This window comes from Crocodylus siamensis, chromosome 4, assembly GCF_052110815.1.
Source record: "Crocodylus siamensis isolate JL-2025a chromosome 4, ASM5211081v1, whole genome shotgun sequence".
Taxonomy (NCBI): domain Eukaryota; kingdom Metazoa; phylum Chordata; order Crocodylia; family Crocodylidae; genus Crocodylus; species Crocodylus siamensis.
In genome coordinates, this window is record NC_143398.1 from 181615915 (window position 1) to 181642060 (window position 26146).

At 39.6% G+C, this 26146-nt stretch overlaps 1 protein-coding gene across 5 annotated transcripts in view; it reads left to right on the forward strand.

The window, feature by feature from the left end:
- DIP2A (DIP2 acetate--CoA ligase A) overlaps positions 1-26146 on the forward strand; it is a 221666-nt gene that overhangs the window by 163392 nt on the left and 32128 nt on the right. For all 5 annotated transcript variants that reach the window (XM_090045084.1, XM_090045085.1, XM_090045082.1 and 2 more), the window contains 15 exons: positions 78-197; positions 1417-1614; positions 4672-4763; positions 5876-5986; positions 7266-7389; positions 7714-7823; positions 8762-8864; positions 9759-9823; positions 10132-10225; positions 10962-11081; positions 13282-13396; positions 16551-16690; positions 22692-22828; positions 23725-23805; positions 24983-25110. In XM_090045084.1, coding sequence (XP_089901210.1) covers positions 78-197; positions 1417-1614; positions 4672-4763; positions 5876-5986; positions 7266-7389; positions 7714-7823; positions 8762-8864; positions 9759-9823; positions 10132-10225; positions 10962-11081; positions 13282-13396; positions 16551-16690; positions 22692-22828; positions 23725-23805; positions 24983-25110 — 1738 coding nt within the window. The remainder of the gene's footprint in view (positions 1-77; positions 198-1416; positions 1615-4671; positions 4764-5875; positions 5987-7265; positions 7390-7713; positions 7824-8761; positions 8865-9758; positions 9824-10131; positions 10226-10961; positions 11082-13281; positions 13397-16550; positions 16691-22691; positions 22829-23724; positions 23806-24982; positions 25111-26146) is intronic.

A 26146-nucleotide genomic window follows, 5' to 3' on the forward strand; every position in this document is an offset into this window, starting at 1 on the left:
TTCTGTTTTGTTTTCTTATAATGGAGGACTGGGAAAATGTGCATTTGTTTTACGTGTTCTTTGTGTGGATTTGGCAGGTGTTCCAGTGAATAGTAGAGTTTCCTCAAAAATCCAACAGCTTCTGAACACTTTAAAAAGACCAAAGCGTCCACCGTTAAAAGAGTTCTTTGTGGATGATTTTGAAGAACTACTTGAAGGTAACAGCAGGGTAAAATATTTTACTAAATTGTAGTATCTCCACAGTTTTCTGATTTCCTCTCCCCCCCACCCTTAACTATCTCAGAGGGAGGCATGTTTGCTTCTTCAAATGGTATTGATATATACAATATATATATTAGAAGCTGCCATTTAATTGTAATGTTGGTATTTCTTAGCAATATACTCATTACTTTTCTTGTTTTTTGCAATTAGATAACACATCGTGCTTTGCTCAATATGAGGTCTACTAATTTTTTTAGCTCTTGGTGTTGGTACTGTAACATGCCACAATATAAACTTTTTTTTATTTTTACTGATATTAGTGTTTAGTAACACTAACAAAATAATGTTAATTTTAATAATTTAATAACACTCAATAAAATAATCACACCATTTAAGCTTGAAAAACAGTTTTTTATCCTCTGTTTTCCTCATGTTGAGAAATTAATGAAACATTTGCACTTAAGCTAAATTTTTCAGTAAGAATTTTGTTATAAATTATCAACAGGAGCAGTCGTACTGTAATTAATTTCTGAATATTAAAACATCAAACAACAATAAAATAGTACAGACCATATGGTAAAGAGCTAAAAATGTTAGCATATTTGCTCCTTTGTGATGATATATATAGGTTTTCTATCTTTTCGACGATTAGGAATGTTAAGTGTTTGCTCATCTCTGTGACCTCTTTTCTGTAATACTCCCTTTCAAATAGAAGCATTCCAAATAGCTTGTGTTTTATACACTTATTCATGTCTAAACATCTTTCTTTGTCAGCAACCAGTTGAGACCTTTTTGCCCCAAAAATGAGTGTACAAGTGATCACTGGGACTGCTGTTTAATGCTTCTCCAATTGTTTACCTTGATGCAAGATGGGTAGCAAACAGATTAGCAAAATATCTTTTTTCCATAGTAGAGTAAGAGAGAGAATTTGGGGTTCAAATTCACTAATCACCTGGCAGTCTCTGAATAATAGGGGGCTTGGCTTTCCAAACATTTCATAGAAACTTTCATCTGTTGGTGAAGAAGCTAGCAAACCCTTAGAACAGCATCATTCTAAATGTTACGATGAATCTGGTGTAGCTGTCAAGAGTGTGGAGATGGGAGTAGTTAATGGAATAAAGAAAAGCTGGTGAAAAGAGCAGGCATTTCAAGAGTTAACTTTTCATAACTGTAATCATCTTGGTGGGTTTTTGTTGTTTTGTTTGTTTTTTTTAGTACAACAGCCTGATCCCAATCAACCAAAGCCTGAAGGAACTCCGATGGCTGTCCTTAAAGGTGAACCTTTAGGTGTGGTAACCAATTGGCCTCCATCTCTGTTGGCAGCTTTGCAGCGCTGGGGTACCACTCAGCCAAAAGCCCCTTGTCTAACAGCATTGGATACTACTGGAAAACCCATCTATACACTTACATATGGCAAGTATTGACTTAATTTTTTTAGTTAAACATGAAAAGGTAATTAGGGAATGAGCTGTTTACTTCACTTTAGAGGGAACTATAATCAGAATGGTCAGTCATTCCTGAGAACCTTGGTTAGGTTCAGAATATAGCTTGCTAGACCACTAAGTGTTGTATATATTGCAGAGTAAATGAAAGCAATATCTTAGAATTTATTAAGGAATCATCTATTCTTCATCAAATGGCTTTTTCATTAACAATAGCTGCAGTAATTGGACTTCCTCACTGAAGAGCAGATGAAAGATAACTTTCTTTCTGCTGGGTTTAAGCATGAAGGAAGGAGCAGATGACTAAAAAGTGCACTCTTCATATTTGCGAGGTAGATAGTTGAACAGAAGATCTTTATCCAGATATGTTAAGGAAGCTTAGTGGGATGGAAATCTGTTGCATTTATGAATTGGAGGTATTCATTAGTTGGATGTTTTTAGGAGAGAATTTGTTGTTTCTCCTTGAGTACGTTGATCTCTCCCTTCAAAAAATCCAATATTATGTATAAAGTATCCAAGAAATCTGAATAGATAATTATGCAAAATTACTTAAGTTGTCATTGAATAGATTAATGGAGTTAAATATAGTTGTTTGGCTTTGAAAAGCTGTTCAGTTGTTCTGAACTTTAGTATTCTCATTGGGTTGAGGAGCTATGTATTTAAATAACCAAAGACCTATAAGTGGAGATATGCACTAAAACCTAACACTGTCTGCTGCTGGAAGACAATATATTCTTTGATTAACGTCAGTTCTTAAAATTTTCTTATGCTGAGCTGTTTTGAGATCCTCAGGTGCTTTGTGCTGTGGTATTGTGCAAGATTTTATAAAACTAAAATTCGGGGATTTTCTATGCATCACTTCTTTGAAATCTATTTAAAGTTTGTATGTAGCTTACTGCTGATCTAAAGGATAAGGTGTGTATGTTAGCCCAGGGTCATGACATCATACTGTAATAGGAAACAGAGCTCCAATAAATACTGCTTACAAAAAGAACTGAAATATCCTATTGTGTTCTTCAGATTTTTAATTTACTTTGTACAGGGCAAGGACTTTGCCCCTGATTAATTGTGCTCTAAACATTAAGTACATTTATTGTTCAGAAGCTTACTATTTGATAACCATGACTGAAAATTCAGATTTTGTTTACACAGCGAGTGGTAACTACCTATATTTTAGAGTAATTATAGTCTGAAGAGTAGTTGATATTGCTGTTTCATAGCTGATTAGGAGTATTCTTTAAAATAGGCAATCCAAAGAACATAGCCAGGTGTATTATGAAACATAATCTAACAGATTGTTTTTCAGTCTGTCCTTAAAGCTTCTATTACTTACTGGTCATGTCTACACATGCATCAGTGTGTTTTTCCTAATGTGCATTAAATTTTGTACCTCTAGTGTGAGGTACTAAATTAATGCGTATTAAGCTGCACTAATGCCCAGTAGCTCAATCTCACTCTTTTTAGGTGATACTTAATGTACAATACCCTATTTTACTGTGCATTAGCATAATAGCCCTCTGTGCCACTTTAATGCACAATAAAATAAGCTACTGCGCATTAAAGCACATGTGTAGACATGCCCACTATGTATGAGGTACTATGCCATGATGCCCTAGACCAGCAGTCTCCAAAGTGGGGTGCGCAAGATGATCCACTGGGGAGCAGGAAGAAAATATTAGAACTTCTATTTAGATGTATATTTATATAAATATACATATATTGGGGGTGCGTGCTCAAAAAATTTTTACTGATAGGGGTGCATGAATATAAATATACATATATTGGGGGTGCGTGCTCAAAAAATTTTTACTGATAGGGGTGCATGAATATAAATATACATATATTGGGGGTGCATGCTCAAACATTTTTTACTGATAGGGGTGTGTGATCAAAAAAGTTTGGAGACAACTGCCATAGACAACTGTAACCTATTTGCAGGTTACTAGGGCAAAGATCTAGTACCATGCTTAAATGGAAGTCAAATTCATTAAGATATTTGCTCTAATGGAATTTGTTTTTTGTTCTGTCGTGGTAGTTGTTTAAGGGTACAAACCCATATGTCTGAAAATACTCAGTAAAATATCATTTAAAAAAAAATGCGAGTTCTTCACTCTTGACACTGAATTCAAACATTAACATGCTGATTACTTTAAAAGTAGTCAACAGTATTCAGGGGTTGCTTTTTAGACAATTAATTCACATGGTAAACTTTCTAAGGGTTACTTCTACACATAAGCATTTGCCCCCAGGAATTTGTGTTACCAAATGGGAGAGGAAGTGAACAGGAAGACCTCATTGTTATAATACAGTCCAACCTTAGAAATGGGAAAGTAGCTTTTAATACATCTAGAAACAAAGAGAACCAATGCCTTGTGACCAGCCAGCTCGCTGCAGACCATCAAGTGCTTAACATCACAATTTGGAAACCACTATCAGTTACTTGATACATTGAGCCTATCTTTCAGGAGCTTAGTTTTAAGCATGAAATAATAAAAATAGAACCTAATAAACCCAATAAGCTGTTTAAAGAACGTAGCAATAATCTTTGAGCATGTTGCCATCACAGGGTCATTTTGAGCAATTACTGTTTTTTGTGCAGAGGGCGCAAATGTGAAGATTGGCAGGATGCATTCATAATGCACTGTAAAATCAAAGTTAGATGTTCTTATAAAAATTTGATTATATTTTTAAGTTGCACTTTGTTCAAAAACAAGGTTTAGAGGATGTAGGAGAAGCAACAGTCCTCATCTTTCCCTCCTGGCTGCAATGAATTCATTGCTCCAAAAGTTCTGCATGTATCACATGGTTATGATATGCAGTGTTGAGGTAATTCTATGGTGAATAATTTTAAGAACTTTGAAACACATTAAGGGGGTCGGATTTTAAGAAGAAAGCATAGTTAAGCTCCAAAAATCTGGCCTTGTATGATGTCCCAAGCTGGACGTTCACTTCAGGTTTTTAAATTTAATCTGTTGCTTCTCACTCTTAAAATGTTATGCTTGTTCTTAGGTTTTTGCTCTTATTTCAGGTAAACTGTGGAGTCGGAGCTTGAAGTTAGCATATACTTTGCTTAACAGGCTAACCAGTAAGAATGAACCACTACTCAAACCTGGAGACAGGGTAAGTGACTACTGGAGTAGCTCTTGAATAAGCAAGGATTAATGCTTAAATCTAGGGGAAAAAAGGAAGCTATGCATTTGGGGCTTATGATTCCATCACATTTTTCCTTAATTGTGTTTATGTACTATATTTACCAGAGTCCAAAATGACACTGCAATAATTGGATTTTTTTTGCATGGAAATTTTATTTAATCTAATTATTGCAGCGTTATCTTAAATTCACACCCCCCCCCCTTCTATGGCAGGGAAAGCTGAAGTGGAGGGAGTAGGGGGTGGGAAGGCAGGCACCTTCCCTGCCTCCCTCCCTGGTGCCTTCACCCCCTGACGCCTGCCTCCCAGCCACTTGCCCTGCCCCCTGTATTCCTCCCCTTCTCCCACCTCTTGCCCTAGCTGTGGCCAGGCAGCAGTGCCTCCAGCAGCTGTAACCCTGGCCTACCTGATCCTGGACTTTTGCCACTGGCCACCAATCTGGACTCACCACATCTGCCACTGACTCCACATCTACTGATGGTGCTGGCTCCAGACACGGGTCAAGGCTAGAGCCAGAACCTCAGCCGCATCCCCCTCCTGCCACTGGACTAGTATTCAAATCCAAAATAAGGCTTTTTTTCCCATGTTGAATGAATTAATCTGGTATTTATGCAGGGCCTATCCAGACTGATCTGCCCCATATCCCTCTTCCTTTATAGCCTCCAGTATCTTTTCAGACATGTTTTGTATACAAAGAGCTGCAGTACAGATAAGAAAGTATATAGCTTGTTCACAAGAATGTGGGTGAGTCAAGAAAATGCTTTAACTGAAGAAAGCCTCACAATGTTTGTGTGTATCATGGACATGCAACATTTAGCACTTCTGGAAAAGTCTAAGCAAAGTCAGCTATCTTCATCAACTTTTTCATTCCCCATGTAAACTTGCATCAGTTTAAAATAGTGTTAAAGGACTGCATTGAATGCATAATAAACTCAGAAGCACGTGCATGTGCATTTTTTTTAACAATATTAAGACTCATAAGACTTCTGCAGTAATATCTGCAACTATGAACCTGAACAATATATGGGGAACATAGTTATCCAAAAGAATACATCAAAGACTTACCAGTTTACTTGTTGTAGGTGGCTCTCGTATTTCCTAACAGTGATCCTGTGATGTTTATGGTGGCATTTTATGGGTGCCTCCTGGCAGAGCTTATTCCTGTGCCAATAGAAGTGCCACTAACAAGAAAGGTAAGTTAGTATATTGTCACTCAATAGCAAAAATAAAATACTTAAGTAATGTGCTGTTTTTTTAAATGAGGTTGTTAGACTTTCATTAACATCTTGCTGATGTGCGAACCCCCCCCCCAAAAAAAAACTAACAAAAAAACCAAACCCCAGCTAATCGTTTACAGCACATAACAATTCAATATATTTACCATTGTTGTTTTTCCTAAAAATGGGCAGAATGGTAGTAGTTGACACTGTAGCTGAAAAAACATTTTAAAATATTGTATATTGATAAATGATGTAGTTGAAATGAATTAAAATCTTTGACCTAAAAAGCTTAATTGCTAAACCATTTTAAAATTTATTCTGACCCATTGTCTTATAACAGAGACTTAACATGTGTTTTTAGTTTTGTATCATGTGTATTCCTTGCTCTAATGGATGTTGCCAATCAAGAGACAATGAAAAATATATCCTTCCATATTAACATTTCAAGGTTATACATGGACACTTGCGCCTCGTTGTAATATTTTAGTGTAGGATTGATTTGGCTGTCTAAGCAGCAGTTTCCAAACTCTTGATTATGCACCACCAATTTAAAATAATACAACCTTAAGTACCACCAGCAAATTTTTATCATATAAAGTAATTATAATAAATCTGTTAAGGCATGCCACTGGCAGGTTGTCTGCGTACCACTGGTGGTACACATACTACAGATTGGGAACTGCTAGTGTAAAGCATTTAGCCTTATCTGTTGCATCAGGATACTTCCAATATATTATTTCCCTAACTTAATTTAATTGTTTTTCTATCATCCACAAATGCCTGTTCCTTTGTGACTAGAGGTTTTTAATTTTATCTTTCCCATGAAAAGTTATTAGAGATAACCACTGCTATGCAAAAACCTATATAGTTTGTAAAGGATATGTTAAATATCATTTTTCATAACTAAGATCTATGGATGAAAATAGGGTATTTGTATATGCAGTCTTCTGTTCCCTATAGAGCAAGGGTGTCAAACTCATCTGGCCTGGGGTCCAGGTTGCTGGCAGTATGACTAAATGAATTTGGGTCAAAAGAGGATTCCGATATACAGCAGTCAGGTGCTAATAGGCACCACACTAAGTACTTGTGTAGATTTCTTATTGAAAAGTCTCTACCTATGTGAATGCAAAGACATATATGGTGTTGAGGAAAATGTATATTAACAGCTAACTTTGTGTGTGTTCTAAACGGGGCAGAATTTAATAAAGCTTTACTATGGCATGTTTATTGTGATATTGTGGCTTTTCTGTAGGATGCTGGCAGCCAGCAGATTGGATTTCTCTTGGGCAGTTGTGGAGTAACACTGGCTCTGACAACAGACGCTTGTCAGAAAGGCCTCCCTAAAGCTCAAACTGGAGAAGTGGTTACGTTCAAAGGTACACTTTTTTATTATCCATCATTTTTCTGTAGAGCAAAGAATATTGAGCTGGGACAATGTTTGTACATTTACAGCCTTGATTTAGATTACACATTTTTAGCTGTGCTTATTAATAAAAACTGCAGAGAAATCTGAAAATGACCCACCTCTGCCAAAGCAAATATTTTAATCAAGCAGTTAATCACTTTCAGTCCACTTTTTTTCTGTCAGCAGCATGTGCTGGCATTTCATCCTAACTAAGCTGTTGGTGTCCCAAAATATTGAAAAACAAAATGTTTCTTTTGGGTTGTTTTAATAATCATTTCTTTGTTTTTATTTTAAGGTTGGCCTCGACTGATTTGGTTTGTAATTGATGGAAAACATCTGGCCAAGCCGGCAAAGGACTGGCATCCACAAGTACAGGATGCCAGTGCTGATATTGCCTATATTGAGGTGAATAAATATGATGTGTCTAACATGCAAAGTTACACTGCTGGTGCCTAGTCCACACAGCATTTCTTTCTAATATTGCTTTGTGTAGTGTTGAGAAATGCGGTTATTTAGCGTCGTAGATTACCTCTTTTCTGTTGTAGAGCAAGAATGTATCTCTTAATCTTTAGTTTGCTAGGCACGGTCATGTTGTCATACAGGCAGAAGGTAGGGTAGAGACTAGCTGCTTACATTGCACTGTCAGAGTCCTTTGCCATTCCTGCCCTGTACATCTGACTTTAAGTGATGTTGAAGGGCATTGTCCTCTGCTGATACTTGACCTTGATTTTTTTTACCGTTTTTTCCAGTCCTGCACTATCTCCATCTTCTTGTTTTACCTCTATGCTTATTGAAAAAGGAAAACAAAATGTATACATTTTTTTTCCTTATATGGTACAATATTTTTTTAATTGTGGTCCCATGCAGTTTTCCTTAGGTTAAATATTCATAGTCTTTAAGTGACCATCATTGTTTTTCAATGAGACTTTCATTCTGAAGTTGCTGGGTGCTCTACAAACATGAAAGCAGGCACAGAGTTTTCTGACCTGAGGATTACACTGGCTAAACAAATGAGAAAGGGGCAAAGAGAAGAGAACAGGTGGCTGCACCTCAGCAAAATAGTCAGGATAGTGATAAGATGCATCATGTTCCATCTTGTAATTACAAAATAAGTAATTTACAAATGGCAGGGTCAAGGAAACTATCAAAATAATGTACCATTTTATATTTAGTATAAATGCATATAATATTAAGGTTTTCATTCTTTTAATATAATTCTGTATCCTGTGTATTATAAAACAAAACAACTAGTCCTAGAGATTAAGCACTGAAAGTTGGCCAGACTTTGTTATTAAACTTGTACATTTGTCAATTTACAATTCCCATAAATTTTCTCATTTCAGTATAAGACGAGTAAAGAGGGCAGCACAATGGGCATTACTGTATCTCATGCTTCCATGTTGGCACATTGTCATGCATTGACTCAGGCATGTAGCTATTCTGAAGGTAAGTTCCAGAAGTAGACTTTAAACATTGCAATGTTTATGCTTAGTAAAACAAAGTCTCTTTATGTTGGGGGGAGCATTTTTAGTTTCTTGTAAATATTAGCAATATATTTATTATAGTAGGAGGTGAAGTAAAGAGAGTTACCATTTGATTTCTTGGACAGTTGAAATGCATTCTGCAGCTGTCAGAGGGTTAGCCAAGGTAAATTATTGCTCATCAGACTGTGAGAGTCACAAGCATGGAGAGTTAACCTGGTGATGTTTACTATGAATCTGTTGCATTTTTCCCCTCTTGTATGGCTCACGATTATATTCTTCTAATTTGCACATGCTGTTGGACTGCTTGAACATGCAGACAATTTGACCCTAAAATTCAACATGAAAATGATTGTGAAAGAGCTGCATTTTCTTATCAGTAGAACTCCTTGCTGTATGCTGTCATATTTGCTCACAGTGACAAAATACACATTTCTTATAAAATTTAGCTGCTTTTAACACTTCAGGGTAAACATGGTTATTGCAAAGTGTACCATGGGGTTTTTTCCATTTTGTGTATCAATAGAATTGCTTCCCAAGTCCCAGTCAATTATCTTCTATCATTTTGGCCACAGAACTTCTGTTACCTGGTGGTGATGCATAGGGAAGAAAAATCCAATCTGACGCATGCCCCAATCAAATTTGCAAAGATAACAGTTAACTATGTTTTGTTCTCTAACCTCATTCTCTGAAACTACGTATTCTATGTAACAGGGCAGATGGTACAATTTTTGTTAATTTCGTGGAAGCCTGGCAAATCTTGTAGCATTTTTGGCAAGATATACTGTTTCTCAAATGTCCTGTAGGTTTGATGGGTGTGATATTCAGCAGCGTAACCAAAAGCTTTATGTGCTTTCAGCTGAAACATTAACAAACGTACTGGATTTCAAAAGGGATGCTGGACTGTGGCATGGAGTATTAACGGTGAGTGAACTAAACAATAAAGAACTGTATACTGAGTAATGCATCTTTGGCATTTTGGAATCTCAATGAATACATAAACTGTAGCAATATCAGAATCAATTTTTCTGAGGGTGTAAATACTTTCTAATCTGTAGCAATAGACTGAATAGGCATACCTGAAGTTTTATTAGTTAGACATGCTTTTAACTGTCAGTGCTGTTAGTGACACTAAACTACTTATACTACAACTGTAATATTTCAAGTTTACCAATGTATTACTGTTTGAAAACATCTCAAAGAATAAATTAATTTGAAAATTTGCCTTGCAGAGTGTTATGAACAGAATGCATGTTATCAGTATTCCCTATGCATTAATGAAGGTTAATCCACTTTCCTGGATACAAAAAGTCTGCTCGTACAAAGGTAATTTAAAGTGTTTTTACTTGACAATCCATCCTACATTGAGACAAAAAGCAGGATACAGTAGGATACTCTGGAAGTAGGTCAGATGAAATCTAGGGTGGGGACAAGATGCACACGTGCGTGCACACATACACACTCTTGCAATGGGACACGTTTGTGAGAGACCTGTGAACGTGCAAACATGTGCCATTGCTGGTTTATCACCTCTGATTTCCTTTAATCTTTGCTCAAGTTGAGGCCTGAGCCTTCTGAATTAGGGACTTCATTGTTACATTTTTCTTTGCTTGCTGTATTTCTATTGATGAAGATGCATTAAAGAATGAAGAAGCATGCCATCCTTTTATGTCCCTGTGCATTCAGAGAATGAGGGTGAGCATATTTCCTCATCTCACTACCATTCAGAATGATGAGAAGCTTTCACTTTCTAAAATTAAGTTCTCTTGGAGGTGCTGAATATGTTTTTGCAGTGGGAAGGATGCTTTGAATAAGAAAGAATTTACTATTTCCTGTATTGAAGTAGGGATCTGCAGATTGTGCATGTGAAAATTTAGTAACAACTTTCAGAGAACTGCCACCAATTTTTAAGTTCTGGTTTTACAGCTTGACCCAACAGTTCTTCATACTTGAGGATACTACTTCATGGTAGCTACTGAAGTATCTATTATTTTGGATGTATTCCCTGCACATGCTGCCTATTTTAAATTATTACTTAGATTTGCTATATTTTTCCATTCAGCTCGTGTAGCGGTAGTAAAATCACGTGATATGCACTGGTCACTTTTGGCTCAACGAGATCAAAGGGATGTCAGCCTCAGTTCTTTACGAATGTTGATAGTAGCAGATGGAGCTAATCCATGTGAGTATGAGGATAATATTTCATGTTTCCATAGAGTACTACTTAGCCCAAAGTGAGAGAAGCATATTGCAGCCTTCTTAAATATTGGGTCATTTAAATCCTGCCACCCATAGTCCGGAAGTTCTTCAGCCAGGAGAATGGCTGATCCACACCAAAATGCAGAAAGAAATGTCATTTTTAGATAGAGACACTACAGTAAAGCCCTTCTCTTTTAAAAAAAAAAAAAAAAAAAATGAGTGAGAGGGAAGGAGGTAAGGGATAACATATCTTTGTTGTCTATAAGAAACAGCCAGGGATGATATATGTGAAAAACACAATAAAAAGAATATCAAATGGAAGTCAGGATGTGAATATATGTACAAAGTGAAGCGAATTAAAAGGAAGAGAAGCATTTACCATCTTCCAACTTCTCTACGATTATTATCCATGTGCATACTCTTATCCTTGGTGATTTAAAGCTAAACCACAATAATTTAGTTATTACCAGGGATCCTGGTTTTCTCTGATTAAAAAAAATCACAAATTCTCTTAAAAAAACTCCCAAATCTGTGATCAAAATGAAAGGCCCCCTCCCCCACAGCCCCCTGGCCCTGTTCATGCCCCCTTCCCCCCCGACACACACACACACACACACACACACACACACACACACACACACACACACACACACACACACACACACACACACACACACACACACACACACACACACACACACACACACACACACACACACACACACAGCCATCCCTAGCCCTGCTGAAGGGGGCCCCCAACTTCCAGGGCTATGGGGCCAGGGACCCAGGTCCACAGCCCCCTGCCCCCAGCAGGAGGTGGCAGCTGCTGCAGTGGAGCAGATCCTGCCTGCCTACAGCGGGGTGGGGTGGGGAGGGGAGCGACTCCCTGCTACTGTGTGCATTCCCAGGGAGACAAGGGGGACCAGTGCTGCCTGCTGTGGGCTCAGACTTCCACCATGCTGCCCTTCCCCAGGGCCTCTGGAGCCTGGCGGGTACAACCTGGCACTGAAGGGAACAATGTGGCAGCACAGGGATCTCCTTGCCCCTGCAAGCTCCATACTGCCCTGGCAATGTGTCCTGTGCATGCGCGATAGCAGCAGGGCAGCAGCGCAAGGTTGTGCCCCTCACTGCTGCTGCATGCACAGGGGGTGCATTGCCAGGGCAGCACAGAGCTCACAGCGGCAAGGAAATCCCCGCATGCCTCACTGTTCCCTGCCACGCCAGGTTGCACTTGCCAGGCTGCGGAAGCCCTGGGGAGGGCAGCAGAGCAAGAGCCCACAACAGGCAGCCTGTGCCTTTCCCTACCCCATGCACAGATCTGGGGGGGCATGGGTCCTCCCTGCCCCCCCAGGAGTGTGCACAGTGGTGGAGAGCTGGCTCCCCACCAGACCTAGACGAGCCACCTGCAATCCCTGCTGGGGCCCTGCGGCTGTGCATTGCAGTCCTGGGCCCAAAACCCCACGCACTGCCCAGTTGGGCAGCAGCCCTAGCCCCAGCACTGCCCAACTCTCTCCTTCCCTATGGGGGCCTTAGTCTCCCCCCACCACTTACCTGCGGGAGCTGTTCTCCAGGCTGCCTGGCAGCCATGTACATATACATATATGTGCACATGGCGCTGTCTGCCTGACCACCCTCCTCCCGCTCCCTCCCCCTTCTGGCTGGAACTCTGCCAGCCTGCAGAGAGCTCATTTCAAAATTGTAAAATCCGCAGGTTTCTCCAGTAAAATGAGAAATCTGTGTTCTCCTCTGGTAGAGGGTAAAATCCGCTGTTTTCTCCACTTTTCCATGGGAAACAGAAAACCCAGATCCCTGGTTGTTACAGTTTAGTTCCAACTTATTGGAGTGTAAGAGTAGTCACGTAAACGGTTACTATACAACGGTTGACATGCAGTCCATTTTTGCTGACACAATTTGTCCTGGATGGTAGGAGGATTACTCTAGTATGATTTTCACTTTTGTGAATGCTGATCATTAGCTAACTTTGCTATTGTTATAGCATCTGGAGCTCCCATTATGTAAGTGGTAATGAGGTGTGCTCTTTAACCAACTTCCTAAGTATTGCGAGGATATGTTCGTATTTGTACAGGTAAATCAGAAGTAAAATTTAATATGGAAATTCTGCTAGCTTCTTATAGTTCTGCCAGTTGTGCAAATATTTCAAATGTTGTGATTGGTATATTTAGGGTCCATCTCTTCCTGTGATGCATTTCTCAACGTATTTCAGTCCAGAGGTTTGAAACCAGAAGTTATCTGCCCCTGTGCTAGTTCTTCAGAGGCATTAACTGTTGCTATTCGCAGGTAATCATCCTTTGTGAGAACGTAACTGAATATATTTCTTAAAAAAGAAATGTATGTGCTGTAAATATTGTGTACAGAGTATAGCAGGACAGAATACGGTTTTAGTTGCTTAAAGGATGTTAAAATTAATGGAAGGATGACTGAGCTAGTTGGGCAGTATCTCCTTTAAGGCTGTGTTAGAATTCTTAAAACATGGAGTTTGTCACCTCTTTCTATAGCTTAATGATTTATAAAGATGTTCTGAGAGATGTTTTAAACAACTTGTTTAAAAATATCAAAAAAGCAAGGTCAAGTGTGTTCTTTCCTGATTTTCTGGAAAGCTGCTTGAAAGCCCTATGGATGATTTACTGTGGTATCTTATGCAATCTTTACTTACAGAATTAAAGTTATTGAATCCTTAAGTAAAGGGTTTCTCTATCCAAAATCCTAGCTTCTCTCCTTTGAGTAGTTGTCCACATAAATATTCTCTCTTGTTTAGTGTGAGCCTTTGACCAGACCTTTGTTTTTTGTTATATTTTTTACCCATAGCATGTACTCATCTCTTCACTTGCCACCAAAAGAATAGAAGGGAGTTCCACACTTTGCACCCCTGATTCATCTTGGTTCATCTTAGCCTTCTGGCTGAGACTTGTCAGCTTGGTCCCACATCCTGTTACCATTCCTCATCTAGGCCTTTTTTTGGTCGTTGTTACACTTTTTTTTCAAAGCTTTTCCTCTTCCCTGTATTTTGGAGGGGGTTTGACAAGCGTCTCTTTCTCTGCATGCCCTTAGGCTTGGGGTATTAGCACCTTTCCTACCGTTACCCGTGAAACTTTTTTTTTTTCCAATGAACCATGAGGTTCCATCATCTCTGAACCTCAGTGCATACTCTGTTCCCAGAACTCACCTGCTGGGATCTATTTTTACTGAAGCCAAAGTTTTTTAGTTACTCTAGCTGTTGCATTTTGTGAAGGTTTTATTTTAGCATCAGAACCTCTACAAACAGTGCTTTTCCTTCCTGGGGAAAGGCCTGTGTTCCCAAGGGTGACATTTGTCACTACCTCAAAGATGAGCACCAGGAAGGAAAGAGAAGTTAAGAATGTTTCTCTTTAAGTCCTTAGGTATTTCTTTAGATCCCATCACCAAGACCGAAGTGACAGTGCTCTTGGTGCTGTCTCTGAAAAAAACCTGTCTCCTCAGACATCATGCCAAACAGCATCATTGTACCAGCCTACCTTCCAATGCCATGGCTGATCTTCTGCCAGGATACAGAGTAATGTTACCACCTCGTCTCCAGTACCAGAACTTACAGTATTGTAGATGCTTCAAGGTCTATACAGGAGCCATGTGAAGCATGGAAGGACCATGGCAGTGAGACCAGTCAGGTTTTGAGATGCCCCAACCCTGAAAGGACTCTATAAAGCCTTACAGACTATCAGGCATACCCAGACCAGCCCTCCCTTGGCTTCAAGCATTCCCAGCCCAGTGGAAGTTCTGCAGGGGATCACTGAGCATTGCTAGCTACATCTTCAGCATCATCTCACCCCACTGTCATGGGATGCTGGTGCTGTCCAAGGCTGTTGACATTAAGATGGGTGGGCAACATATGGCTAGCTCACAGAGCCACCTGTTTTTGCCTGTGTATGTGCCCACACTTAAGCCTCAGCAGTGAGGAGCTGTGCCAGGAATGGGCAGCTTCCAGGTGTGCCTGTGTCACCACTGCTTCTCCCCACCCCTCCCTCCTCACCCTCCCCAGGGTTGCGGTGTGGACACAGATTCTAGCTGGTAGAGAGCCGCACTCACACTGCAGCTGGAAGATGGGGAGGAGGGGGAAGATCGAAACAGCAGTGGTACAGGTGCAGCTTCCATCTTCTTGGCCCCATTACTGATGTGCCACCAAAAGCACTCAGACGGGAGCTGGGTTGTTCTGGCCCACCATTTATTAAGGTAGCTAGCTGCTGCATTAAGAGATGTAAAGGGTACTTGTCCCAAATGACTCCAACTTGCTTTTCAGACTGTGCAGACTTTGTCAGCTGCAGAGCCTTCCACATACCACCTCCATTTCCAAATCTTCCTCTGGTGTGAAGCATACCTACCCTGACAATCCATATGCACACCGTTTCCTGGCCCATCATGTTTTTCGGCTCAAAGACATATTGGCACCACTGTTTGACACACTGTTTTATTGAACTCCCACGCCAGGAATATCTACAGCTGAAATGTCCTATTCCCACAGGCAGTCCTCGTGGTATCATGGCACTCTTTTATTCTCGGGTTCTGTTCGCACTCTGCCTCAAGCTCATTCCCTACCTTTCCAGTATGGCTATACACAAAAGATCAGCCAGAATAGTTTAAATGGTCTGACTAAAAGTACAGATTAGTGGGGTTCTAAGAAACATGTTTGGGGAGGGGAGAAAAATCTCCTGGACTTAGAAGAATGGCTGTGATTTACAATAGGGTCAGAAAGCAAGTCAGAACATTTCTGGCAATTTTTTTATCAAAATATGATGCATTTTCAGTGTAGTATTTTTTAACAGGGGTTTTGTTAGGAATGTTCAGAGCTCCAGAGTGGAAGCTCTGAGGGGGAATAGTAGAAGACATGAATTGAAAACCTGGGCCCTTTGGTTGGAAAACAGTAATTTTGATATAGTTCTGTTTTATGCAAACATTCAAAATTAAAACAGGTTTAGAAACCTGGAAAGTTGTTAGGAAATATAATTGTTGATCTCTAGCCAATTCTTCTATATTTTACATAAACTTAGGACTTGTTCAAATTATATTCCCAATGGGAGATTATTCTTATAATTTGAAAGGCTGGCTTCTAAATGGGCATTACCTATGGTTCTTTACTTACTTAAAACATTAGAGTGGTAGGGGGCCTGTAGCAGTTGTTCTTTCCACTTGTGTGTCTAGAATTTATACCTCCTCGTGTGTGTGTTCCTACTGGGGTGCCATTGTAATTCTTTAACACTGGTTCTGTTTCTGTTGGGAAATGAATATATAAAACCTGTTATTTCTACTGGTCTCCTTACTGATCCAGTTTTTATGGTTGAATTTGTCATGCACTTTCATCCTCAACAGAATTTCACAGTTTCTTTATTGTTTGTATTGCTATGGACTCATTCTTAGTATCGTAGTGACTTTGATTCCCTTCCCTCCCCCTTCCATATTTTAGACCTCCGGATTTAGGTGGGCCACCTCCAGGAAAAGCAGTGCTGTCTATGAATTGTTTGAGTTACAGTGTGATTAGAGTGGATACAGAAGAAAAACTGTCTGTGCTCACTGTACAAGATGTTGGTCAGGTTATGCCTGGAGGTAAGAAAACTACATTTAACATTTGTTTAATTGATAATCTACATTCCATGTAATTTATCTTGTGCAGCTTGCCTTAATCAGATAATTATAACTAGATTGTATGTGATGTTTCCTTTACAGCAGTGCAGCTAGCTGTCTTAATATTTGAAACTGGATTTTAAGAACAGACTGAAAGTATAAATTATTAAGTATTAAAAACTGAACATATGAGGAAAAAGATTGTCCTGCCTGCTTTTTAATTTGACCATAATTTTAGGTGTGATGGGTTGCTATTGATTCAGTCACACGCTAGTCTACAATACTAGTGAAGTGTCAGTACTAGACATTAGTTTGTATTAATTAGAACTGCATAGTTATTGCACAGCAGAACAAAAATAGGATGAGGGGAAATACGTGGAGTTGAGAGAGAGATACTGTACATCTTACCTACTTCTTATTCTTATCCCACCCATTTTTCCTCTGCTAATGGATAATATTCTTATACCACTACCTTTATGACTATCCTTTATTATGGTGGTTATTTTAATCATACTAATAAATAATTTGAGTAAACATTTAACTGGTGTAATGAACTAACCATTTAAAAACCACAGTTGTTGGTGTTTTGTCTTGTCCAACAAATCATTAACGTCTGGAGCAAATTATTTTTCACCTTGAATTTCCATCATAATAGTTGTATGCCATCCAAAATAAAAATGTTGAGAGACAGATGAAGCTCGTGTAGCCCATTCTTCTAAAAGATCCATCTCTATCTTAATCTATGATCTTTTCCAAGGCCTGCAAAAGTGATATATCTGATGCTCAGAAAATACTGGTGGGAGCAGGGATTTTAAAATTATCTTTGAAAATACATAGTTTTCACAAGTTGCTGATATTTTTAGCTTCTAGCAATGTTTCTGCATTGAAGGGGGAAAACAAACAGGATCTTTGAGTAAAAGAATCTGTGTATTCATTGCAACACTGAATTCTGCCTCTCCTAGAATCCAAAGAAAAAAATCTGTTTTGGAGGAGGAAGCATCAGGCTAGCAAGAGTGACAGATCTAGGTTACGGATAGTGGAGAAAATAGATACTCTAGCTAGATTACTGTCATTAATCTTTATAGTCTTAATGAAGTCTGCACTGGATGTAGGAAACACTTTGCTAGGAGCTTGTCACTTATCTACCTCCAAATAGGTAAGGTCAGTGACAAATTAATGATAAAAAATATTTGGGCCATGTTCTCAAAGTACTTGAGCTTTAAAACATGGAACTAACGTTTCTTTTAGTAAGACGAATGATTGCAAATTCATAGGAAAAAAAGAGACCAAAGTCGGTATTGGGTATGAGTTGATTTTTTGCTGCATTTCTGAGACGGATATGTTACACGTGTACTGGCTACATAATGTAGATACAAATTTGTCACTTAGAAGTAAAATAACAAATATGGATATTTAATTCAAGTGGATCAGACCAACTGGACATATATGAGGATGGTTTCAGGGTTTTGGTAATATCCTGTGCAGAAAGTAACTTTGTCTTACCACTCCAAGATGAGAAATTATTCTGTCTACTCCTAATGCTGAAATATCCAAATTTAGAACCATAATGGGCCTATTACTAATTCATTACTATCTCAAAAGAAAGACATGGAAGATAAATTTGTCTGAAAAAAATCCTATATTTCCTTTGACTTGGTGATAGATCCCATCTTTCTACGACGTTTTATATTTCAGCATTAGGGTGTTCAGTATGTTTTAATACGTCCATCAGACAATTACATAGGCTGTTTTTCTTTGTGAAAAGTTAGTGCATAGTGTATTTAAAGTGTGAAGTATTCAGAAAATTATTTGCATATGCTCTTCTAGTCCTTCTACTTGGAGGCTTGAGGACATTGGTTTAATGGTTTTTTGGGTTAATCTTATTTGATGTCTACATTTCTAATTGTGCTGACTTGCTTCCCAGGCATCTGCTGTTCTGCTGTTTTTGCCTTATGACCATGTTGGCTGTTGTATGGTACTAAGTTGTATGTTGCTGACTTCTACTGGATAGAATCAGACCCACTCAGTTGTTTGTGGGTTTGCCTTTTTAGAAATGTTGTATTGTATCCCTTCTCAAGCAAGACGTAGGAAGTCATCTTCCCGCTGTACTTGGCTTTGGTGAGGTTGCAGCTGGAGTATTGCATCCAGTTCTGGACTCCGCACTTTAGGAAGGATGTAGAGAAGCTTGAGGAGTCCAGGGGAGAGCCATGCGCATGATCAGAGGAGAAGGGAACAAGTCTTATGAGAAGAGGCTGAGAGGCATGGGACTACTCAGCCTGGAGAAGTGAAGGCTCAGTGGGGACTTGGTGGCAGCTTATAAGTACATAAGGAGTGTGCACTAGGAGCTGGGAGAACATCTGTTCACCAGGGCACCCCAAGGGAAGACAAGGTCTGATGGTCACAAACTCTGGGAAGACTGTTTTTAAGATGGACATAAGAAAAACTTCTTTAATTTCCAAGTTCCCAGAGTCCGGAATAGACTCCCCTCCAGAAGTGGTGCAAGCACCTACTCTGGACGCCTTTAAGATACACTTGGATGCCTATCTTGCTGGGATCATTTGAACCCAGCAAACTTCCTGCCCCTTGGGCAGGGGGCTGGACCTGATGATCCTGTGAGGTCCCTTCCAGCCCTAATGTGTATGAAATCTATTAAATTAACATATCCAGTGCTTTCATCCCTCTGATTCAGCTGGCTAATGCCAAGTTCTGTTAATTTGAGCTGGTAACAAGGCCATTGCTATGTTATGTTAGAAGAATTTGCAGTGATAGAAAAAGAAAAGATATACTATAATAAGCACTATGAGCACTACAAAAACAACTCAAGGCCAGCTAATAAAAAAAATAAAAACTTAATAAGACTATACAAAACTTAATAATGATTAAATAAAGCTAAATATAAACAGTACTATAATTCACCACTCTATAAGCAGATGCAACTTCAAAGCAATAAATATAACAAGCTACCCTAACACAGACAACTGCTAGAAGGATCATCTGATACAGTCCATCATGTCTCTTCACATCATCCCAAAACAATGTAAACAAGAGGAGTTATCAAGGAAGAATTTCTATATTGAATGCTTCAAAGACCCTGCTAAAAGTGATCATCTCTAACAATGCCTCAGTGAGAAATTCACCCACCTTCCTGAAGATCTTGACATTACTGATCACCAGAACAGCCAAATCCCAGCTACGTTTCAAATCCAAGACAACCAGCACCTCCATTACTAATCTGCAGTATGCTGATGAATGTGCATGTGTCCATACAATTGAACAGCTCCAGGTTACTCTTAATTGCTTTTCTAAATCATAGAAAATGCTTGGACTCGATATCAACGTCATAAAAACCAAGATACTTTACCAAACCATCCAGCTGTTCCTCCATTTATTACAATTAGAGGACAATCCTTGGAGAACAGGAGTTATTCCTTTAACTGGATAGCCACTTTTCCCAAAAGGTAAACATAAACAGGGTTATTCAACATTGGATAAAGTCTATCTGTGTTGCCTCTCCAAAATTGTATTTTTGATGGTTGTGACATCAGGATCCAAACCAAACTTCATGTCTGTCAGGCTGTTGTCATTTCTACCTTGCTGTATGGGTGTGAAACCTGGACAACATATCAGAAATGTCTGAAAGCTTTGGAAAGCTACTATCAGAAATGTCTTTGGAAAATCCTCCATATCATTTGGAAGGCCAGAAGAATCAATGCCAGTGTTGCAGCTCAAGCAAATACCATTAGCATTGAAGCCATGTTTATGTGGTACCACTTCTGTTGGACAGGACATATCATAAGGATGCCTGACAACTAACTCCCAAAATGTATACTTCCAATTCATCAGTGATTGTGACTTGGAAAGTAAGCAAAAGAAGAGCCTCAACAATATGTTAAAGGCCAATCTAAAGAAATGTGATATTGACACCGATACTTGGGAGACTCAAGCACTGAATCAGCCTCAATGGCACTGTGATGTCTGACAAGGGATCAGTCAATTTGAGCAAATTTTCCCAACTGTGGAGGCAGAATAGACGAGAGAGAAAAAAGGAATGAGCTGTGACCCCCACATTACCATGTCCCACTCCTTCCTGCAAGAACTGTCTGCAGTTGAAGATGCAGATCTCATATTGGCCTCCAACCATCTCCAGACTCACTCATGACTCCCCTATTTACTGGAAGACTGTCTTCCTCTTATAGGGACTGGTGCTGCTGATATATTGAGTATATGCAAGTCTTAATGCTGATGATAAAATTGTCCTATGGTTCCATAGATAGTGCCATGCATTTTGGGGAGCATAAGTCATCATGTAATTTGTTTAAGCCAAACGGGCAAGCTGATGGTAATTATTATATCTGTACGTGACCACAGATAGCACAGTCTTACTTTCTACCCACATCACATTTAAGGTGTTGCATATGATGGTGAATTAATTGAAAAATCATATTATCTGTCAGAGCAAAATACTTATTCCCCATTTAAATTTGTCTTGGCTTGTTTAATCACCTTCCATTTGTTACTTAAGAGGGTTATAAATATCAAAATGAATTTAACCTAATACAGTCGCTTGTATGCACATGTAACTTAAAAACCCAAATGTTTGAGTTTATGGAAGACTATATCCATCCTATCTAACCCCTGTTGACTTTTTTGTGGTGGTAACTGAACTTGATCATATATCAAAAACTTTGATTGCAGTGTTACCTTATTTAGGTTGTTAATAGCATATATAACATATTTACTTGAATCTGAGTCTACCCCAAATTTACGATCCCCCCCACCCCCAATAATTAGGTTCTATATATGGAAAATGTATAAATTTGTCATCATTTTCCAGGTATAGAATCTAATTATTGGAGGATTGTCTGGAATTTGTCCCCCTCCCACTGCTGTAGGAGGGAAAATAGTACCCCCACTTCTTCCCCCTGCAGCCTTCCTTTCTTCCTCTGCCACTCGCACCCCCCAGCTCCCCCCAGTCCTTGTCCCTCCCCCCTACTCTCCACAATCTCTTCTCCTCCCTCCCCCCACCTATTGTCAGATGCTCTTCAGGCTCGCTTCCCTCCAGGAGCACAGCACATGCAAGCTTCACCCTTGCTGGGCTGTGCACCAGTGTCAGTGTGGCTGATTGGATGGGCAGTCAGTGCAGCAGTGTTGACGCAGCTGGTTGGCTAGACACGGGACAGTTTCCATGTGCTCCTTGCAGGGGAGGGAATCCAACTGGAAGCCACTCTGAGCTGCACCTGACAATAAGTGGAGGAAGTGGTGGTGGGGAGGCTGCAGAAGCTGCAGAAGGCAAAGGAAAGCAGGAGGCTGCTGTGGCCATTGTCAGAGCTGGCGCAGCCACCTGCCCCTCTCTTCCCTGCCTCCTGGCTTTGTATGTGAATCTAAGACAAGGGGCTTTTTCCCATGGTGATTGGGAGAAAACAAACTTTGTCTTAAATTCAGGTAAATAGAGTAGTTCCAAACGTTAATGGGGATAATCATTCCAGTGAATATTTTCTAAAGAAGCCAGAGGTAGATTTGAATTCATCTGTTACATCCCCTTCTGTTAGAGCCAATATTCTAGTTTGGGTAAAGGAAGGTGAGTGTGGAAAAGTTTTTGATGTTTGTATTTGCATTGTCAACACAAGTCTTAGTCTATATCTGCAGTGGACCAGGCTCAGAAGCTATATAAAAATTCAGCCTCGGGTTATCAAAATGCTTTTAAGGCTCAGGTGGACAACAGACAAGTCATAAATCTTAAGCATTTTGATCTGAAAAAAAAATCTCATAAAAAAAAAAAAAGCTTTGCAAGATTTCTGGTTTAGCTGATTTGATATGAAAACTTGTTTCATGGTGGTGTTATTATTTCATATTAAAATTTATTTCATGGCGTTACCTGTTCAGCAACATCGGGCTCTATATATAACAGTTTAGTCGAATGTATTTCCCTGCTGATGATTCTCTTGCACTTATGTGCTTGCTCTCTCTCTCTCTGTTTCTTTAGCTAACGTATGTGTTGTGAAGGTGGATGGGACTCCTCATCTATGTAAGACTGATGAGGTTGGTGAAATATGTGTGAATTCTGGGGCAACTGGGACAGCATACTATGGTCTCCTTGGAATCACCAAGAATGTGTTTGAGGTTTGTGTCTTTTTGTAACTTTCATGCCATGTGAAATATTTGCTAAAAGACATTTTGATTTTTTCAGTTGTGTAGATGAGCAGAATAGTGTCAGTTTCTTCCTGTGGGCATGCTCCAGTTTCTTCTTCAAATTTCTGGGTTTCTATGTGTCTGTTTGTTTATTTGTTTTGGGCTAGGGGTAATATTAATGAAAGCTAAAGCAAAATACACCTCCCTTCACTCCAGTAGCATGTTACTATTGAAATATGTTTTTCCTTTAACCAATGAAATAGCATTAGTATCTTTTCTTATATTTCATGTTCTAGAATGATGCTCATGTGTGTGTTCATCTTAGCTCTGTTAACAAACTACTGCTATGAAAAGTTACACAAAGAATTTCAGGTACATTAGTGTATAACTCTGGTGACTATTCACGTAGATTTCAGTGTGGTCCAACTGCTTGGAAAAGGTTCAAGAGAGGATGAAATGAGAATAGCAGAAAAAACCCACTGTGCAGGTGTGGCTGTAGAGAACACAGCTAGGAGTGGTGGCCACAAGCTTTAATTGGGGAAATTTAAGTTGAAGATTAAAAGGAACTTTCTGACTATGAGGGTTGTCAAGCACTGTAAGAGGCTACGTAGAGAAACTGTGAAATCTCCATCCCTGGATATTTTCAAAAGCAGGTTGGATAGACACTTGACTGAGATGATTTAGCCAAGAATGATCCCTGCCTTGAGAAGGGGGCTTGACTAGATGACCTTGAGAGGTCCCTTTGAGCCTTACTTTCTTAAGATCCTATGATGGAAGGTTACCATCAGGATCAGGGAAGGTTTAATGATTCAATTTGTTTCTTTTATACAGTAAATAGTAAATCAGCTTTGGTGAGTATCTTGATACTTTATCTTTATTTTTGTCAGACCATTCCAGTGACAGCTACAGGAGTGGTTGTTTCAGATCAACCCTTTACAAGAACAGGATTGCTTGGCTTTGTTGGTCTTGTAAGTATGAAAGGGCAGTCTTACTCCAGCCACCTCAAGAAGTAGAACCACTCAATTAATATAGTACAGTGTAGAGTAAGTAGGAGGACTGGAAAAAGAATAAGTGCAGAGCAGTATAACTTTGTATGACAGTTTGCAGAATAAATTAAACTAGGAGTGGAATAACGGGTGTTAACACTTTGCATTTCCAAAGGGGGGTGCCTTCTCACTTAAAAGCCAGAAAGCAGGATCATATCTCAAGTCTATTGAGATGAAGAATGCAGAAGTATTGAATAATGCAGCCTGGTGTTGGCAGTTGTCTTCCCCCTTCCATGTGAGAGCAACTATATTGAACAAAATTCTCCATCAGAATGTTGGCCTCATATAAATCTATCCAGTATCATTACTTTATCCGCAGGATAACTGTATTGACCCGAATCCAAGATTACTTCAAATTTAAGATGATATAATTTTCCATGTATAGAATCTCATTAGTGGGAGGTCATCTTAAATTCATCCCCCAACTGCTGTGGTGGAAAAACAGCGGTGAGGGGCCAGATGCCTGTCCCCCACCATGCACCACCCCCACCCCACCGCTCCCACCTGCAGCCTCCTCCCCCTCCCCCTCCCTTGCCTTCTGCTACAGCTGTGCTCTGGATCTTGGCAATCAGTAGCAGCCATGGCCCATCCAGGCCCAGCCCAGCCAGGGAGAAGTGGCAGCATCTCCTGGTTGGGCCAGGTCAGAGCTGGAGGGACTAGAGCAAGTGAAAGTAAGAGGGGAACGGGAAGCTGGGGGGCAGAGGATCCTGGCAGCAGGGGGAGAAAGAGGTTGAAGGAGGTGCAGGTACAGGCATGGAGGGCAAGGCGTGTGGTATGCAGGCTGTAGGTTTCCCCTTCTCCCTGCAGTCCCCCTGCCCTCCCTCCAGCAGTGTGGCCCCTGCCAAGCAAACTGTTCCAGCCTAGGGGAGGCTGAGGCTCTGTTCTGGCTTCAGCCCCAAGTCTAGGGCCACTGACCAGCTGCCTTCCCCAAGCTGGTACTTGAATCTAAGACGCCCCACCCCTGTCATGGTGACTGAGGACAGGGAAAAAAACCCTCATCTTAGATTTGAGTTAAAACAGTATTTTTATATTGCCAGGACTTATGGCTTTGCATTTTGGTTTGCTTGCTTGTTTGTTTCAAATTCTGTCATCTTTTCAGGACAATTTGGTGTTTGTGGTAGGAAAACTGGATGGTCTGATGACAGTGAGTGGCCGCAGACACAGTGCAGATGATGTAGTAGCCACAGCACTGGCAGTAGAACCAATGAAGTTTGTTTACAGAGGAAGGTAAATACATTGAGACTTATTTCCCAGCATCTGCTCCTCAGATATTTCATAAATTTTCAAAGTCAGAAGTTTTGCACAGGAATTTCTAGATGTATGTTTTGAAGGAAAAATGCTGGTGGGCTAGTGTTTTGAATATGAAAATGGGACTTTCCCTGATAACCTAAAAAAAAAAAAAAGTATGAACATTTAAAAGTATGAAATTTAATTTATTTAAAACAGATTCAAAATAGCTTTAAAGTACCTTAATGTAATAAAATCATTAATCTTGGTGGCTGTGGGTAGGTTTCTATTAAAACCTCATTTTCAAAATTTCTCCTTACAGTTTTTCATCTTTTTTTAATTTATTTCTATTTTTAAAAATAAGAACAAATACCTGTCCAGAGCCCTAAGCACCTTAACATAAGTTGTAAAACAGAAATAAAATTAAACAGCAACTCTCCCCAAAAGTTAGAGAACATGAGCATATGATGCATTCATTGTCCTCACACAGATCCAGCCTTCTGCCTCCCTTTAGGGCAGCCTGTGCTGATAGGTGGACTTTTCAGTGTATCCTAAAGAAGAAACAAGGGATTGTTTGAAACTGCTGAAGGACCCCTCAAAGACCATTCTGTACCTCCATCCTTATGGCCCTTAAATTAATCTCAAGTCTCTGTGCTAACTGCAGCTGTGGCAGTGGCATGTGGAACTGTTGCTTGCTTGCAGAAGCAAAATGCATAGTTTCTTCTTGATTTTTTTTTTTTTTTTACTACTTTCAGTTCATATACTGTTTGTAAAAATTAGCATATTCCTGGCTGAGGAGTTACTAGTTTTATATTGGAAAGACAGATAGTCGTAGATATTTTAACTTTTAAAAAGTGATTTGTAACAGTCTAGATATTGCCAGACAAGCCATCCAGGAATTTGCCATTGTTATTTATCTTCTTTCAAAAGTGAACCGGTAGCTAGATGTTTCAAGTGAGAATTAATATGCATGACAGTTACAGGTAAAGTTTGCACAGCTCCTGCATGTTTTGAACCTGTCTGTGATAGCACACTT